The sequence below is a fragment of the Arachis stenosperma genome, chromosome 3 (genome assembly GCF_014773155.1).
Source record: "Arachis stenosperma cultivar V10309 chromosome 3, arast.V10309.gnm1.PFL2, whole genome shotgun sequence".
Taxonomy (NCBI): Eukaryota; Viridiplantae; Streptophyta; class Magnoliopsida; order Fabales; family Fabaceae; genus Arachis; species Arachis stenosperma.
This window is the reverse complement of record NC_080379.1, coordinates 48,945,905-48,964,108: the sequence shown is the minus strand read 5'-3', so window position 1 is coordinate 48,964,108 and position 18,204 is coordinate 48,945,905. Positions and strand designations below refer to the sequence as shown.

Sequence of the window (18,204 nt, the reverse complement as noted above, 5' to 3'; positions counted from 1 at the left end):
GTCTTTATGTCTATGTCTTATATATTCCCTCCCACTAACCAAACGGAGCCATATATACTTCATAGCAATCTATTCTCATACTACTATATGTACGTATCTACTAACCAACTTCTAGTTTCTAACAAAAATCCCGTCCAAAGCTGCAATGTGACGAACTTGTCAGCTCGGGCACTAACTAAATAACTAGCCACTTTCATCTATTGTAACCATAGAACGATCATTCTAACAAGCCAATAATGCGATACCCCCGTCTCAAGCTGGAATCAGATACATCCATTCACCATTTCCAGTTTGCTATGACACTGCTCAAACATACTTGGGGCCAATGCTTTGGTTAGCATGTCTGTGGTTTGATTAACCATTGAAACTGGCAAAAGCTTTCTGACCTACTCTTGCCATTTATCCCTCACTTATGTGGCAGTCCATCTCTCTGTATTTTTTCTTTCGTACAAAACTGGATGGGCGGCAATATGTAGTGTACACTGGCTGTCACAGTATATAGCAGTCGGCTTCTCCAGCTTGATGTTTACTTCTTGCAGAATATGGATGATCCATTGAGCTTCTCTTATAACTGATGCCTTGTATTATGCTTTACACGCTGAGCTTGCTACAATGTTTTGTTTCTTACTCCAAGAAACAACTGAGGCTCCTAAGAAGAAAAAATAACATGATAAAGACCTTATATTATTTGGGCATATTTCCCGATCACTATCTGAAAAACCAGTTGGCTCTAAATCTGTTTGGGTCTTTGAAATGAAAATATCAATCCAAGAGCCAGTGCCCCTTTGAGGTACCTTAACAGTTTAATTGCAGCTCTAAAATGCTTGTTTGTTGAATGAGTTATACTACGTGTACACTAAAATCAGTCACTAGTATAAAATACATGTTGGAATACAAATACACATTGAAAATAAATTAAACCACATGTATTTATACACAAATACATTATGACTGATTTTAGTGGCTTATTTTGGTCTACAAATAGCATTTTTGTTATGGAATAGTCAAGGAATTGACTTAATCTTCTAACTGTATATCCAATCTTACGTCTAGTATTGGTCAAATAACAAGAGTCTTCCAACCTTCTATCTTCAAATGTTGATGATAAAGAAGTCCTGAATTCTTTTAATGCTGAGTTGTGTAATCCATTGGAGTTGGTACTGATTTTACTTCAAGTAATCCATACTCCTTAAGTAGATAGAGGCAATACTTTAACACCATTCCCCTCTTTCTTCGAGCTACTTCTAAGCCTAAGAAAGCTTACAAGTCACCTCTATTTTATATACTGCCTATGGAAAAACTCTATTCTCATTAATGTTTAAATATCTATAAACTAATGTCTAGCTTCTAACTGAAATGCCCTCCCAAAATTGCAACGCAACAAACTTTTCAGCTTAGCACTAACTGAAAAACTAATTACTTTCATCTATTCGACCCAGAGAACTACCATTCTAACTAGCCACTAATGACATTATTCTCACATATAAATATCATTTAATCTTTTGAGATTAATGTAATTTCACAAAAAATAATAATAAAAAAATCCCATAATAGAATGAAGTGTAATTTTGGGATACTTACAGGTATTCATTGGTATGTACCGGAAGTAAAATTGCAAAGGGAAACTGACAAATGAGATAATTAGGTAAAGCATGAAGAAAAAAACTCACCAAGACATAAATACAGACAAACTATAAGTCACATGTGAAAATAGCAAAATTTGAAACTGGAAAGAGTGGTAGTCCGTAGTCCCCTGAATGTTGCTTCTCCAAAATCCTTCAACAAGATATATCATCTGTACAGTTCCAGAGTCAACTATGATTTAACTCGGCCATAAAAATAGTTAATAAAAAAAATTGCACCTGTGCAGAAAAGTAATGATAAACAAAAATGCCCTCCAAAATTATTAGAGTAACTAGTTACACTCACTTATAACTTGAAATACCATCAAGAATTAGAAATTAGGCAGGTATCCCAGACCAGCCTCTACTTATGTAGCCATGTCACCTCAATTGTGACATGGCCTTCTCAAAAATAAAATAATAAAATAAAAAATAAACCTGCTGTTGATGAAACATGCAGGTTTTTTTTAAAAAAAAAAAAAGAATCAACCCCGGCAACAAACCAATAATAGAAGCCAGGGTTGGTGAAATAAATATAATTTTACACACAACAATACTATATATATGTATGCACAAAAGTATTAGCACTTGCAAATTTTGTATAGTGCATTGTAGGACAACAGCCACTAGCTAGAGCACCAGAGGCAATAAGAATAACTGGCTTTTTGTATTTCACTTGGAGCGTGCCAGTAAGAACCCAAATCCTGAGTTATCACGGATCATTGGAGGTGGCTCCACATCTGCTACTTCTATTTGCTGCATTGATTTGGAAATGTCATCCACTGAAAATGGAATGCTGCATCCACGTATTCAATGGTTTGAGATAAAAGTTATTACCAATAATAACAAGATAGGCAACGAAATGGTAAATTGTTATGTTCTATGTCATACCTGGAATCATCATCTAATAGGAAAGAACTGCTGACAGCATTGTTGGTGTCCTCAGACATGATGGCTCTCATGTTCGTAATAACCTGCATAACAAGGTGAGCTGCTCCGCGTTGATATTTATCGCATTCAGTTGTGTTTCTAGTTTCTACTTATGAATTGGGGAAAAGTTGTGCATTCAGCTAGAAATTAAAATGTTATAAACATGCCAGTCTTACTAAACTCAATCTTAACTTACTTCTGAAGACACACTATGTGTGCCGTATTTGTCGTCCCAGTACATAGTACTGATTCTGTATAACTGTTGTATACTGAGAACCTGCAAGACCAAAATATCATAAGTAGGAAGAGAATCGAATTGCGGTATATCAATTTACAGGTAGCTATAAATTGGAAAGGGGACACTCACTGGGCAGAGCTCCTTTGTTACTTCATTAAATGTCTTTTTGGGTTTCTGATGCAACACCTGAGATTAAGAATTGAATGGAAGATGAGCAATATTGATTTTTGTTTGTTTGTTTATTTGTTTGTTTGAATCTGAATTCAAGATTCCGTAAAACTGACTTACTAGGAATCCGACAGCCTGCCCAATATGTTTCAGTTCCTCCCAGGCTGAGCCAACATACTGTGCATGACAAATTCAGGTTATGATATAAATATGGAATAGAAGGAATGGTCTCAAATGGTTGATTGGTGCACACCTCATCAGTGGCCTCAATACACCATCTCTCTAATTCACCCAATCCTGCCTTTACATACTCTCCATTGCTGAATGAACAACACTCATGACGCAACAAAAGACTGGCAGTGATCAAATTAAATACATCAAAATGTTAGCATTCTTGTTGCAGCAATTTGACATGTAATATGAAGATACACATACATATACAGCGGAGGGAGCTTACCTGTTGAATAATTGAACATTAATGAAAGAGAATATCTGAGTGAACACCTTACGGACCAAGAAAGGGGGCACCTATAAAGCCAAAACTTGATTAATTAGGATTTTACTCGGGCAATGAAACTGTGTAATTTAATCACCAAGCTTTAGAACCCACATAATTTTCTTTCATTATCTTTAGAGCATTGTTTAAGCCGTTCACAATACTTTGCCAGTGAGCAATTAAAGCTTGTTGAGCAACTGCATTAGCACGTGCACGTCCTTTCACTAAACTTTGCCGTGAGGTCCTTGGAGCCTACAGTTGTTTTCATCATGATAAAAAGATAGATAAATAACCTGGATAAGTTACTCAAATAATTGGAAATATTAGCCACATCTTTCACTACTTGCATTGCATACATGTAACTAATACTTTAAGCATTATAAAATAAATTTTCGTTTTCAAGATATGCAAAGAAGTCAGTCTAGGATTGAATTTTCTTTTCTCATGTTTGGATTACCACTAAAAGTCAAATAACATGATATTCAATTGTCCACTTCATTTGATTTCATATTGCTACAAATAGTAACCAGAGAAGATGAAGATGAAGATGATGAAGAAGAAGTATCACCCATATTTGTATATATTCACGTTTCACCCATATTTTTCTAGTAGAATAATAAATAATTAAAAAAAAAATCAAACTTTCACAACAAAAGTATCAAAGTTTTAGCATCTGAGTAAATAAACATTTTCAAAGTGGAATAATCAACCATTTCCATGATAAACAATCAGCCACTACTATTTTAGAATATTTATTGGTATTTTGATTATAAATATGAATTTAGCTTGGTTATATTGTTTATGAAGTTTGATTATATATATGTTAAACAAGTATGATCATATTGCTGATTATAGGTGTGAATCTAGTTTTGATTATATCATTAATCAAGTTTGATTATAAATGTAACAATAACTGACTGGTAGTTGTTTTCATGTTTCATATAAATTATTACTAACAATCTACCTGGATGCACAATCCAAGTAACGGCGATATCTCTTTTTTCAGATTGTCTCTTATCATTCCATATACTTTTTCCAGGAAAGCAGTAAGCTGTTGCTTAAACAGAAGTGCTGGATATTTTGCTTCCACTTGCCGCAAATCATCCAATCTGCCAATCCCTCTATTATTTTGAACTGACACGGCACTTTGGGGAGATGCTCTTAGCCCCTGTAATTGTGGAGGAGAAAAGAATAACAAAAAGAGAAAAGATGACCAAATTAAATATTCAGGCAAAAGTAGTTCCACAAAGGATATGCCGTTACTTCATACTTGAGACATTCTTCCGAACATAGAAGACGATGCCGTTCTCCGCCGTTGGGGTGTTAAGCTAGCTGCTCCACTTGCTTTGAGAGTGCGTTGAAGTAGTGACAACAAAGTAGATGTATTAGACAACCAATATGCTATTATGTTATTATCATCCCGAGCCTTCAATAATGCAGAAGCTACTGTTAGTTAAATATTTCAAGTGTTTCCAGAAATAGATAGAAGTACTTGCAAAGGTACTATATCATTCAAGAAATGAGCAAGCTACCTCAACAACTGAAGCAATTGATTGAATGATACGGTCAAAGACACTTGTTCGTTCAGCTTCAAATGATCTCCAGTGAAGAAGACATTTATATATAAGACAAGCAGCAACAGGTTTGCCCCTAGAAAATCCCAAATCTTGTGAAATACATTTGATCAACAGCTCCTGGTTTTCCTGAAAAATAAAGTCAAATTTTAAGAAGTATGGAGACACAAGGGAGAAATGGACTGAAATTTGCAAAGATAATCTTATATAGATATCACATGAAAAAGAAAGTCAAATTTTAAGAAGTATGGAGACACAATGGAGAAATGGACTGAAATTTGCAAAGATAATCTTATATAGATATCACATGTACATATTTTTAGTTGTATCTAGCTAGCCACTCACTTGCTGTTTCTCATTTAGATGTTTTTGTGGTTTTCCCTCAGATTCAGGTTCACGTATATTTGATACAAGAGTCAAATCCTGAAACACATGGAAAACATGTTACAAGTTACCAAAGAAAGAGAGAAGGAAAAAAAGGAGAAAAAAAGAAGAAGACAAAGATATATCCATCAAAGCAAACAGTTCATCTCACCGATCCAATTTTTCCACCACCATTTATGGCTTTCCCATTTTCTGGTGTCCTCTGCATATTGTGCACAAAAATATTAAATCTTCATATCGCAAGCAAAATGACATCATTTTGAGTCTTACTTGAATAATTGTTGTCTTTGGTCTTGCAGATAGAGCTTTTCCAGTTGGAGATGCAGCTAGAGCTTGCTGACGAAGCACTTGATTTTCTGACTCTGCATTGGAGATTTTGTCCTCCAACCTATATCATAGAGTGTGTTTTTGAAGAAAACTTAAATGCATGTACAAGACTACTCCTTGGAGGATTATTGTGAATGGAAAGAGCTAGAAGGGCATAATGCATCCAGAGGCATACCAAGAAAGAAGTAGATAAAAGCAAAGATCTACAACAAACAAAATCCTAAACATGCTAGTAATAATTTTTAGAACAGTCACTCTTTGGAAAAATGAGATGCAGTTTGCCCATTGGGATTTCTAGAATTGAGAACTGATAACTATGAAATTGGACAGGGAATAATGATGAACCTTCATGGCACCAAAAATGTATACACCCCTAAAAGGCCAAAAGTAAATGGAAAGATGACTTCCCCTTTCTCTTTTACTTTCTTAACTCCAGAGGCCAATGAATGATATTATCATGGAAGAAATGTGATGACATAAGAAACCAGGCGCCAAGATGTTTATCTTGACCCAGGTAGACAATGGCAATCCATCTCCGAATTTTCAATGCAATTTATGGGAAGTATAGAATGGGAACTTTGCACAACCAAATGGGCTTTTCTTCTCAGGAAGAAGTGTAAGCTGCAAGTAATTAGTAAAGAAGCAATAGTAACTATATAGAACTTTACACCTAAAGAATTTTACTAACCTTTGAATCATTTCTTGGAGTTGAACCACCTTGCCCTGGTAATCATCAACTTTCTTAACCAGCTCGATGTTTCTAGCTTCAGCTTCAGACTGAGCCTTTCTTGCCTCTTCTTTATCCTTCCTCTCCAATAGCAGTGATTCCTGTATGAAATATAAAGAGATTAGATCAGGACACTGAATACATTCCCAGTCATTTCTGGCCAATATAATAAATTTTAAGGTTCCTAATATAAATCAGTGATAACAGCTTCTGTCCCTTTTCTCTAGCTCAAGAGTTTAAATCCATCGCATCCAAGCAAATAGAAACTAAGTGTAACAATAGAAGCTAGATGATTCCAATTTTAGTTGAATTCACCCATGGCAGGATGAACCATCTGACTATAATCAATAAATTTGGTGGGAGGTGAATGAGATCAAGGAATTCAGGAAAAACAAGACGATCAATCAGAAAAAAAAGTTAGCAGCATGGAGGAAAAGCAATTAACAATTGATAGATTGCTGGCTTTCTTAAAGAAAGCATCCATTTTCCTTTAAAAAAAGAAACTCATGAGGAACATTCTGGACACTCATGACAAGTAAAATGATAAGTATATACGTGTTAATTGCATAATCAAAGATCGGTTACCTTCAACTTACTGACTTCAGCTATCAAGGAATTCATCTTCAGAGTATCTTGAATTATAACAGGAGTCTCCTTAATAACTGGAGGCGCTTCTTCAATGGCTTTCCGAGCTGCCTCACGCTCTTTGAGGACCATGGCATTTGCTTCTTCTACTTGTATTTGCATTGAACGCACAGCATCTTTTAACTTGGCAATGTCTTGTGCTTTTTCCTCCTCCAAATCAGTCTGTTATCAAATAAAACAAGATTGACACGTTCTTATGGGTGACAAAAATCACAATTTCATATTATATCATATAATGTGGTTACCCTTAATCGCTTCTCAATTTGTAAACGCCATGTGAGTTCTTCAACACGCTTTTCTAGTTTGTTCTTTGCATCTTGAAGGGCCCCTGTTTCTCTTGCAGCCTAAATGAAGTTATGTAAATTGTTATTCACCACAGTAACATCTTGTAAAACAATGTATAGGACTAATCAACCACCATAAAAAACAAGAGCACAATTCAAACCATTTTAAGCTTTCTAAGTTCCCTCCTAGCAACCCTTCTTCTCCAACCACATTGGGTAACAATTGCTGCCTTTTGCAGTCCTTTATAGTAAGAATGTGCAATATGCCCTCTTAAATGAGCCTGAAGAGATTTTTCATCACCAGAATAAAAAGGAAAAAAATGAAATGAGACTGAAGAGATATCGCAAGAGACCACTAAGGCAAGGACAAATAAAAAAGTTGCATGATAATTTTAGTCTATAAACAATGCCAAAGGTCAGCAAGAACACCTGGATCAGAATAGCAGCCTTAGTTTGCTTCCGAAATCTAAACTCTTTGCGAGCCTTCATAGCCCTTAAACCTGTCTGCAATGTGATTGCGGATGATCGGGCTGTTATGTAAGATTTCCTGGCAAGGAATCCTTTAAAGTTCTTCTCTATTTTCAAAGCTGCTGCGTTGCGACGCAACTGCTCATATAGCTTCCGAGACAATATACCTATTTGTTATTGAAAATAACCATGAGAATATATTGAAATAGAAGTATATTCATAATATTCATATAGATAAACCCATATGTTGAAAGGAATATGCTTTAGGTGGAAAACCCAAATATTCAAATGCAGGATAACCTTCTTGAAAGCCACAAAGAGAATATTCATGATGATTTGATGAAAGATGAAATATGAAATGTAGGTTCACCGAGTAAGAAAGGAGAATCAATTTTAAGAATAAAGGATTAAAGAACCTAATGACACTAAGCACATTTACATAATTCACAACATTAATATTGTACATGCATGACAACTCAATGATACCTCGCAAATTAGATTGCAAACAAACTGCAGCTTGACGCAATTCAAAGAATTCCTTCCGTGCAACATGAGTTCTTATTTGTCTCTGAATGATTCTGGCTGCATTTCCAAGAACTTCTGCTCTTCTTGCATCCAACTCAGCCATTTGACCAGCTCTCAGGAAAACCTTGGTCTTGCCTATCTGTCAGACCACAGTAACTCTTGTGTGATTTTGGAGTTTACAAATCCATTTGCCTATATAAACTTCCTTGTGTTCACTAACTTACCAGATACAAAAATTAATCTTCAAGAAATAAGGATAACAAAAAAAAATTTTAATTAGAAATTCAAGTGCCCATAAGATATTAATAAAGTGAGAAATTATGGAGAAATATCCGAACCAAAACTTTCAATTTAGTAGATGACATAAGAACTGTTCTATCATGCAATTAACTTTATACATCTCTATCCAACCATCAACCCTGGACAAGTATACAACATGATATAGTGGAAAGTTATTCCAACGGGTTCCATAAGAATATCAAAACATTTGGGCACTCCAGATGTTATCCAGAAAAGTTTTCCTGGGAACCCAAACTACCATGTATTGGTTATAGATCAATTCAATGATCGACATATATGTGAATATTATCATTTATGTAGCATAGTATAGCTTGGCTAAGAAACTCATTTTTCAAGTAGTAGTTAATCACCTGATAACCTTTCATACCCATTTTATCAAGGATCTTTTGACATGCAACCTTGTCATCAAAGCTGAAAAAGAAAAATTAGAAATAGAAAAATAAGACAAGTTTCTTGAAATACAATGTAGAAATCATTTGCCAATTTGGAGATAATAAAAAAAAAGAGAGAAACTAGGAGGTGTAATTTACTTTCCATCTAGAACTTCAGGGGCAAGAACACCAAATCGATTAAGAAACTCATAAAAGGTCCGTCTAGTAGGATATCCTGCACAGCTGATTCTAATAGCCTCGAGGACACCCTAAAGCAAATAACAAATAAACAATCACCAACTGTAAATGGCTGCCATTGAAGTTTCTCCTTGCATGTTAATTAAAAGGAAAGCTAATATTGACAAATATACACCATATACTCACACCACAGCGTAATTGTTGAATAATGTTGAGATTTTCAAAAATAGCAGGCTTGAGGACATTGTTTGGCTTCACACATCTGATATAGTGAGGTTCGGTTGAACTTAGGGTTTCCATCAATGACTGAAGTTGTAGCTGCACTTTCCAGGAACATGTGTCACTTGTCACAGAACATAAGAGCAAAATTTTCCAGATACTTACAACAGGGATGTCAAGGATTTTATTATCATGACTCAGATGAGGTTAACATTGGAATGCACACCTACCCTACATCATCATGGTTACTTTCTTTAATGAGGGAAACCAGAACTTTAAAAATAAAAATTAAAATACAGAGTTGACGGCATGTAGAATCAAAGTTTGATCTCAGTACGTGCTAATGAAACTTCAGACAACCAACAGAAATAAAATCCACCATCTAAGTTACAATCATGAATATCTTGGACTGGTAGTTAATATTGGAATATGATCTCTCAGTTCTCTGTCAGAATTGCAGTTATAGAAACTGAGTTGACTTAAAAGATTAAACTGTTAGGACTGCAATGACATGTTTATTTCATGATCATTGTTATAATAAGGAAGGGCCAACTGCATCTATGGAGGTCATGTGAAAATTAAATTAATACATTTTGCCAACATAAAAGCAAAAGATTGATAGTAAAATGCAATATTTGCTCAAGTTTCAAGCATTTGCTTAAAATCAAGCCAACGTACATACTTTAGGATATAGTTTTTTACTATGGCATCACTCCTGGTGTTTCACATAAATAACTTAGTGCATCTAGTCAAAGAGATTAAAATCCCCTTCATTGAGATGTTCTAGTGTCAACAATATTTGTGCTCATTTTAAGAAGATATCTTCTAATCCTTCTTTCTATGTTTTTCTACTAACTACGTAAGTTTTAATCTATTCTAGATTAACATGGCCGTGACACTGAACATAAGATCCCTATCTATTTATTCTTTCATCCTAATGCAAGGGAATCATAGTTCATATTTGATAAGTGTCTCTGGATAGAAATTACGAAGACGAGAAACAGAGACAAGAAAAAAATCGAGTCTCCGTCCTTGTCTCTCTATTCCTAGTCTTTGGGTGAATGAAAAATTGGCAAACATTGTCTCATGACAAGACATTTTGCTTATTTCTCTATCTGTGTCCTTCTACAACAATTACCAAATGTGGGAATAGAGTTTCTCCAAAAGTAAGTGGCAAATGCTGAAATAAGTTAAACTTTACTTGCTTCAAGAAAGATCTCAAAAAAAGGAAGTAACAAGTAAAACAATACCTTAAAGCGAGACCCAATTGAGGAGAACTTGGATGATTTTGAAGACTCCTGTGAAGAAGGGGGGAATAGACCTGCCACAAATGAGCATCTTGAGGCTGTCAGCAGATCCTGATGTTCTGCAACCACATAATCCTTGTTTTTGTCAAGAAACATATCAGCCAGATATGTCACCTGGAAAATAAAAATAGAAGTAAAAAATTTGAAGGAGAAAAGATGTTGAACCAAAAGTTACAAATACATGTCACAAAGTTTATCAAGAAAAAGGACAAGCTTACATACCTCTCCTGCATAATGAGATATGGTAAAACTAGTCCTTGAAAGTTTTGGTTTGATAAAACGCTTGTTTTTGTTGAATGTCTGGTACAACTTCTGAGCAAATGTTTCATGTGTGGACTTAGGGAACATACTGTGTCAAAGCCAAACTGATATGAGTCCAACAAAACTACAATGTCCAGGCAATACCTGATGCATGTTCCCTACATATCTTAGTGAAAACAAATTGGGAATAGCACTGAAGTATAAAACTAAGATACTAAATGAAGCGAGTACAGAAAGTATATTTAGAAAACCAAAGATATTACTATCAGCCACATACCAGGCCTCATCGAGGAGTGCAATTATTCCTCCAGGTTTCTGCAAAGATTAAAAAATGCAAGCATCATTGCATGAACTTCCTGTGAGGGAGTAACATAGATGGTATTTACGTGAAGTATGCCATTGAGGAAAAATTACAGAAACACTTATGTAATATTTGATATGCCATGAATTTACAATATATTTTTTTTCAAAAAAATACATTATTACTCATATGTTAACTGGTAATAAACAAACTACATACTTCAAACAGTATAAAAGAAAATAACAGTGCAGTAAGCAGTGGTAAAATGTAAAATACCTTCTCAATTAGATCCAAAACATCTTGGTTGTCAACAAACTCTATGTAGCTCCAGTCAATCTCTTCCTTGCTGTATTCTTCTTGTTCCATTTTAAAGACATGCTGCAACATTAAGTCAGGGGGAGATATATCGAGAGAAGGAATGAATTGCATTGCATAACATAATAGGTTTGAGAATGCCAAACCTGATTAAAATGTTGTTGGAGCTTTTCATTAGTAAAATTGATACAGAACTGCTCAAAACTTCAAGGGAACAAACTTATCAGATGCAAGACCATATACAAACAATATAGGCCCAGATGAAAGCTAGCTTACCTATTGAACTTAAAACTTTCAAACCCATAGATATCAAGAACTCCAATGATAGACTTTGAAATTGGATCTTGCCCAATTGAATTATTAATCTTCTCCACAAGCCTAAAAACAACAGTGAGAAGTCAAATAAGAATCTAGAAGAAGTGAAATTTAGAGAAGCCATTGATTTTTTTGTTTAATAAAATACAAAGATAGCATTGATCCATTCACATAACCTTATGTTCCTCATGAACAACCAATAACAAAAAAGTTCAATGAGCTATTGCGAGTTTATTCCAACAATTAGATAAATTATTTCATTCTTTTACGTTACACTTGTATCTAATCAGCCATATTCATAATAGATAAACAAATTTAAAATGAGAGTGCATTCGGATAAAGCATTTAAAGGAGGGAATGTATTTATTAAGAGTATTTTAAATCCTTTAACAGGATATCATTTGTTTAGATGTTGATAAAAAGAATTTTACAAATCCCAAGCATTTTTATGAGGTATTTTGTTTAGTTCAAAACAAAGAACATAAGGCACCCTCATAAGAGAGGGAATTCTCAAAATTTTTTATTTTGTTTATCTTCTCTTCCTTTAAAATTTGATTGGTTGTAAGAAGGAGATAATTGTTCTGAAACTTGCCACATGTATATCCCATTTCACATTTTCTTGTTGCACATACAAACAAGATATTTTAAAAGGGTGATTCTAGTATGTCTATGCTATAATGGCTATAATGTTTCAAAAAGTGTTGCCAAAATTAAAGTTACATTTTTTATTATTTAGCAACGCTTTTTAAAAAGTGTTTCTAAAAAAAGTGTTACCAAAATGGAAAAAAAAATGTGACTTTAATTTTTTTAAATACTTGCATAGTCACTATAGCCATCATAAACATATGCATACTAGAAGTCACCATTTTAAAATTGCATGTAATTGAATTATGACAATTTAACTACATAATATTTTAAATTCTTCAAAATTTTAAATACTCTATTCAAACACATTCAGGAAAATTTAGTCCTTATGCAAGAAAAGAACTGTTTAAAGACTAGAAAATGTAATGACTTGAGTTATAGCTAATTGTAGTAGTTCTCTCACATTAAATAATTAAAAAAAATTCCCTATTTCTTGCACACAGAGACTGGATCTATATGAGACTACATTGCACACAGACAAATAGAAACAGTCTTCACAGTTTCATTACCAATCAAACAAACGGGAATAAATGGTTTTAGCTAATGCATCCCTGCTACCAACAGCTGCAACAGGATCCAGGGTTCTCGTAATGACTTCCTCAGGTGTTATCATGACACGCTTGATCAGTGCATCCTCCAAGCTCTTAGCATCACACCTACAATAATTATATATGTTAAACTGTCCAGAATATATCAATGAGCCACAGTACATAAATGAATATAAAATTCACAAAATTAGTATATTGGAGGCGTACTGGAGAAGTTCGGCAGTTGTACTAAGATGGAACCTAGACTTCTCATCTTTGATGACAGAAGAATCAATCTCCTCTCCTTTTGAAAATTCAACATTTCCAAGGTGCAGTATTGCTGCAACAACCCTAAAAATTGCCTCCTGAAACATATAGCTAACATCAATAAATCAACCTCCAATGGAAATTTTTCATTGCATTAACAAAATTGGTTCAAGAGGACTAACTTGCTCTTCCTCACTTATTCCAACAACATCCATTGCCCTACGAGTTGCAATATACTCATTGGTATCATCAACTCCATCCAGTTCATAGCATTTGGATTGATTTAAGTAATGGAATGAACTAGGATTTCCCAACTTATACTTCTCTTTTACCTACAAAAAAAGAGTTAAATCACTAAATAGGACTCCTAAAAAGATATGATCCAATCACTGGGGAAAACGCAAAAGGGAGCATGTTTCAACATCGAGCAAAAGGATTTTAACCTCAGTTGGAGCTGCACAAAGAAGATAAAAGCAATGGTAGTTTCTCTCAGGATCTGAGATTTGACAAACACGGGACCTTTCGAGCAAGTAAGTTCTTATAGCTGCACCGGATATCCTTCCCTTGTTGTCAAATTGGATCTCAACAAATTTACCAAAACGACTGCATGTCAATATCAGGGATGTTATATAGAATATGATTTATGAACAAGAAAAAATATATAATCCACTTTTACTTATATTATTATATTTCACATGGTTTCCAAACAGTGCAAGGTAAGGATGCCTATTTCACCCACATAATAGGTCAAAACCTTCCCTGCACACAGCACATTGTGGGAGCTAAAGCATGAGGCTGCCTGCCCTATGCAATTGTATAGTATTGTGCAACATAATACTAACAAGCAGAACCCTAAATTCTAATATAAACTACTGATGAACTTATCCGAACCATCTTATTCGCCTACCATTAGTGACCATGGTTTGAACAGAGTAAAAAATTATGAAAAATATACAATGTCTCTTCACTTGTTAAAGTAAAACAATCAGAATCACCTCCCATAAATTCTTTTTTTTTTTACATAGTTTTATTTGAAAATACCACGCAGTGTTAAATAGTCTCACCTTGAATTATTGTTCCTAACTGTTTTTGCATTGCCAAATGCTTCAAGAACTGGATTAGACTGCCAGTAAACAAAATACAGAAACAAAGGTAATGAAACAGCTTCCGTGCTTGCAAGAATCCCTATATAACTAATAAAGTTTGCAAGAAGGAAATATTAATTCAGGTTGAACATCCTGAAAGACATGCAAAAGATGGAGTATCAGAGAAAATTGAGGCTTCATCATACTTCTAGAACTTGTTGTTCAACTGTACGCCCTTCTACTCCAGAACGGCCCCCAAGGTAAGCAAGATATCGCATAAGCATCTTTGTTGTCTCTGTCTTACCAGCGCCACTCTCACCACTAACCAGGATTGAGTTACTTTTTCCTTCATTGATCATCTCCCTAACAAATTTAAATATGAAATAAGTAAACCATGTAATAGAAAGCCAATGACACAAGCATCTTTAGTTACCTGTATGCAACTTCTGCAACTGCAAAAACATGGGGACTCAACTCTCCAAATGTAGCACCTTTATATTGTTCCATCATATGTGTATCATATAGATGCGGTAACCTTTGAAATGGGTTCACCGCAATCAAGATATTGCCAGTATAAGTCTACAACAATGTTAGAGGAGAAGCAGGTTGGTTGGTTATACAAACTATTTCAGCACTAAACAGAATAATGGAAATATGTGTATCTTACATAGATTTCATTGAGTTCGTATCTGGTTGCCAAGTTATGTAGAACTCCTGGCTCATGCAAGTATGAGAGTTTTGTCATGTCATCTACACCTCCAGGAGGAGCTTCATTATCCTTGGGAAAAACCTTGGAGATAGTTTTGACAGCCTGAAACCAGATTTTCGGTATTTTAAATTGTCATTGTAAGCCGTATGCTGATTTCTCTATTTACAGGGTTAAACAACAAAAACATAGTCATATTAATTATATACGGATAAGTTAGGATTTCTGTAACTAAAGAAATAAAGAAATAAAGTAAATAGCCAAGGCACAATTGATTAGATGATATAGCAAATGAGACATTTAAGCAATTCAAGAAAGCCCTTGTGTAAAACACAAATCCTGAAAGTGATCTATCTAACCCAGCCAGATTAGTACTGAATATAAAGATACAATAACATAAAAACAGTATATAAAATTATAAAGTAAAAAATCTGCTAGACAATTTTCACACACCGAGTATAGGTGATTTGACTAACCGTTTTCCCATTTGTCAAGCGAACATGCACTTCTTCGCCACTGATCTTAGAAACTTCTCCATCAATCCATGCTTCTGTGGGATCTTCAACCCAGACATGAGACCCTACAATGATGTTCACTGATGCAGACTGCAACAGCAAACACATTAGACATTGCAAGCGGACATATAAATCAAGAGAACCAGTGCTGCCGTTCGACAGCATCAACCAGTAGAAACATACTAATTTCAAAAGAATTAGATACAAGCTATAAATTAGATATTGAAAAATTTAAAACATTATATAATAATATAATATTATTTCCTGTTAAGCTTAATATTCCTAGAAGACCTACATAAATTTGTATGGATTAAGTAGTTGTCTAATCCTGAGCACTGGGGGGCAAGGATGATAAAATCCAATATTGCCCTTTGAGTCCTAGATAACCTTTATATTTCATAAGTGATTAGGATTTCATTCTAACACGAACTAGCTTTTAAAATTTAGTCTGACTGGAATATAAGATATAAAATTTATTGCCCACCTTTATGGCTTTATACGTGTAACTTTCAGGAAAATTGAAACTGCATCTTGATCATCAAATTATATCCATATCACACATGAAACACTAGTTCATTTCAAATGGTTACTTCTTGTTGGTGAAATTGTGAATATAACTTGTTTACTTTAAGTTTTAGTTTCCCTCCAACTCCAACGACTTCATTTGGATTAGTAGGATTAGGTGGAAAAGTCTAAGCTCAGGTTTCGAACTCTCAATTCTATTTCCAATTACTAATCTTTCTAACAATACTCAACTATATACAAAAAGTAACATCTCTCATATCTATATGTATTCACCAGTCACTACAATCTAACATCGCACACGATCATCGATCACTTAGCAATGCAAATATATCCAATTATCCAGTATCACAATTTTCCTTCATTTCTTCAATTAAAAAAAAAAGTTCAAAAATTCGCCGGAAACACGCGAATGTCGAAGCAGCTAGTTATGAAACAGAATCACACACATATCCCAAGCACACACATATAAAAATAAAATAATAATAATAATAATAATAAAAAGAACAGTTCAAAATTAAATATAATCTGCGGGTCCAAGATTTTCAACGACGCAGCTCCAATAGTCAAAGCAAATTCAACAACCAATCAAAATATTCGGCACGTGATCAGAAGAAAAAAGACGAGTTACCATGGCGATAAACGCGGAGCGATCTTCCGAGTCAACTCATCCGAGGCCGAACCGAATCCAGCTGAGAAACGGAACTCGGCGAGTCAGATCGGAGAAGTGAAGGGAATCGAATTGAGAGAGAAGGAGAAGAAGGTGAAAATTTTGAAGCGGTGAAACTATACGATAACAATAACGAGTAAATAATAATATAATTAATAATTAATCAGAGGGATATACCCAAGGTTATAGAAAGAGAAAGGGTATCAGAGAGAGTCTAGTTTTTATGTCAGTTTTTTAATTCGGTCATAATTTGGTCACTGGAACACACTCGCAAAAGTTTTAAGACTTCAAGCTTCTGCAGCCTCTGTTTTGTTGCTGCCGCTTCGTCTTTCTCCTTTGCTATCTTTATAATTTTCTTTTATTTTAAATCATTATTTATTTAATTATTTTATTTTGAAAACAAAAAAATTACATCAATTTGTTGTGATTGTGAGATGGCATGGGCTGGGCATTTAAGGACATGCAAAATGAAAATACACGAAATAATAAAAAGCGAAATTGTGGTTGTCTTGTTTTACAGTGGTTGATATATTTACATTTGAAATGTTGATTAATTTAAATATTTATTTATTAAGGAATAGTGAATTAGTGATGTATTCATTTATAGGAAGAGGAAAGAAATGTATTTTATAATATAAGTATTTGAAGTCACAATTTTGTAAATCTGACAAGAAAAAAGTCTGAGTCTTGGTCTTAGAGAACGAAAAAGTCAAAAAGTACGACAAAATCATGTCATAACTCAATAACACAAGGTTTACAAAGACACGTAGCAAACTAGCAGCTCACCGTGAAATTGTAAACGTAATTTCAAATTGTGCAGAGTTTATATCACATGAATTATGAAAGGAGGTCAAAATTGAGGCTATTTTTTTTATATTGAAATATTATCGGTAATTTTCGTTTATTTTATGATGTTTTAGTATAATTTATAATATGGAAAATATATAGTGTTATTTGAGAGGGTGAAATTAGTTAGGATGATGAATAAGCTATATTAGTAGAATTAGTTAGTTTACTAATGTTAATATGGCACACTTAGTTATGAGGTTGTTATGCAGTAGTAGTTAAGTTGTATTTATAGTTAAGCTTTTAATTGTATTAGTTAGTTAGAATGTTAATACGATTTTATTTTCAAACTGAGAAAGAAAGTTTGTAATTTTTTTATCATAATTTTTGAATGTGACGTTCTTTTAATTTTTCTTTTTGAATCTTTACCACTTTAATATGGTGTGGTGAGCATGAAGGAAAGAATCGAAAAGAATTAAGTTTCAAAAGTTGAACCAACAGAAATT

General features: G+C 34.1%; 1 protein-coding gene across 1 annotated transcript; it reads right to left on the bottom strand.

Moving 5' to 3' along the window:
• Nucleotides 1-1,878: 1,878 nt before the first annotated feature.
• Nucleotides 1,879-17,080, bottom strand: LOC130970580 (myosin-17-like). Its single transcript, XM_057896706.1, has 39 exons — nt 16,874-17,080; nt 15,682-15,810; nt 15,167-15,310; nt 14,933-15,078; nt 14,706-14,862; nt 14,479-14,537; nt 13,858-14,017; nt 13,597-13,746; nt 13,376-13,512; nt 13,130-13,276; nt 11,937-12,038; nt 11,807-11,864; nt 11,622-11,723; nt 11,322-11,359; nt 11,006-11,132; nt 10,727-10,897; nt 9,444-9,575; nt 9,219-9,328; nt 9,039-9,099; nt 8,350-8,527; nt 7,825-8,030; nt 7,557-7,676; nt 7,357-7,455; nt 7,052-7,273; nt 6,428-6,567; nt 5,683-5,800; nt 5,564-5,614; nt 5,374-5,451; nt 4,987-5,157; nt 4,725-4,880; nt 4,419-4,622; nt 3,569-3,706; nt 3,416-3,486; nt 3,212-3,311; nt 3,079-3,135; nt 2,920-2,976; nt 2,749-2,829; nt 2,514-2,596; nt 1,879-2,418 (listed from the first exon to the last, which is right to left on the bottom strand). The coding sequence occupies exons 1-39, from the start codon at nt 16,874-16,876 to the stop codon at nt 2,295-2,297; spliced, it is 4,587 nt and encodes a 1,528-aa protein (XP_057752689.1). The 5' UTR covers nt 16,877-17,080; the 3' UTR covers nt 1,879-2,294.
• Between the last annotated feature and the right edge of the window lie 1,124 nt (nt 17,081-18,204).

What these genes read in the sequence shown, in the direction of transcription:
- LOC130970580 (XM_057896706.1), bottom strand. An exon ending in CCTGAAGTTCTAGATGGAAA is followed by an intron (nt 9,100 to 9,218) that starts GTAAATTACACC and finishes TTTCTTTTTCAG; the next exon opens with CTTTGATGACAAGGTTGCAT. An exon ending in TACTTGGATTGTGCATCCAG is followed by an intron (nt 3,707 to 4,418) that starts GTAGATTGTTAG and finishes AAACAACTGTAG; the next exon opens with GCTCCAAGGACCTCACGGCA.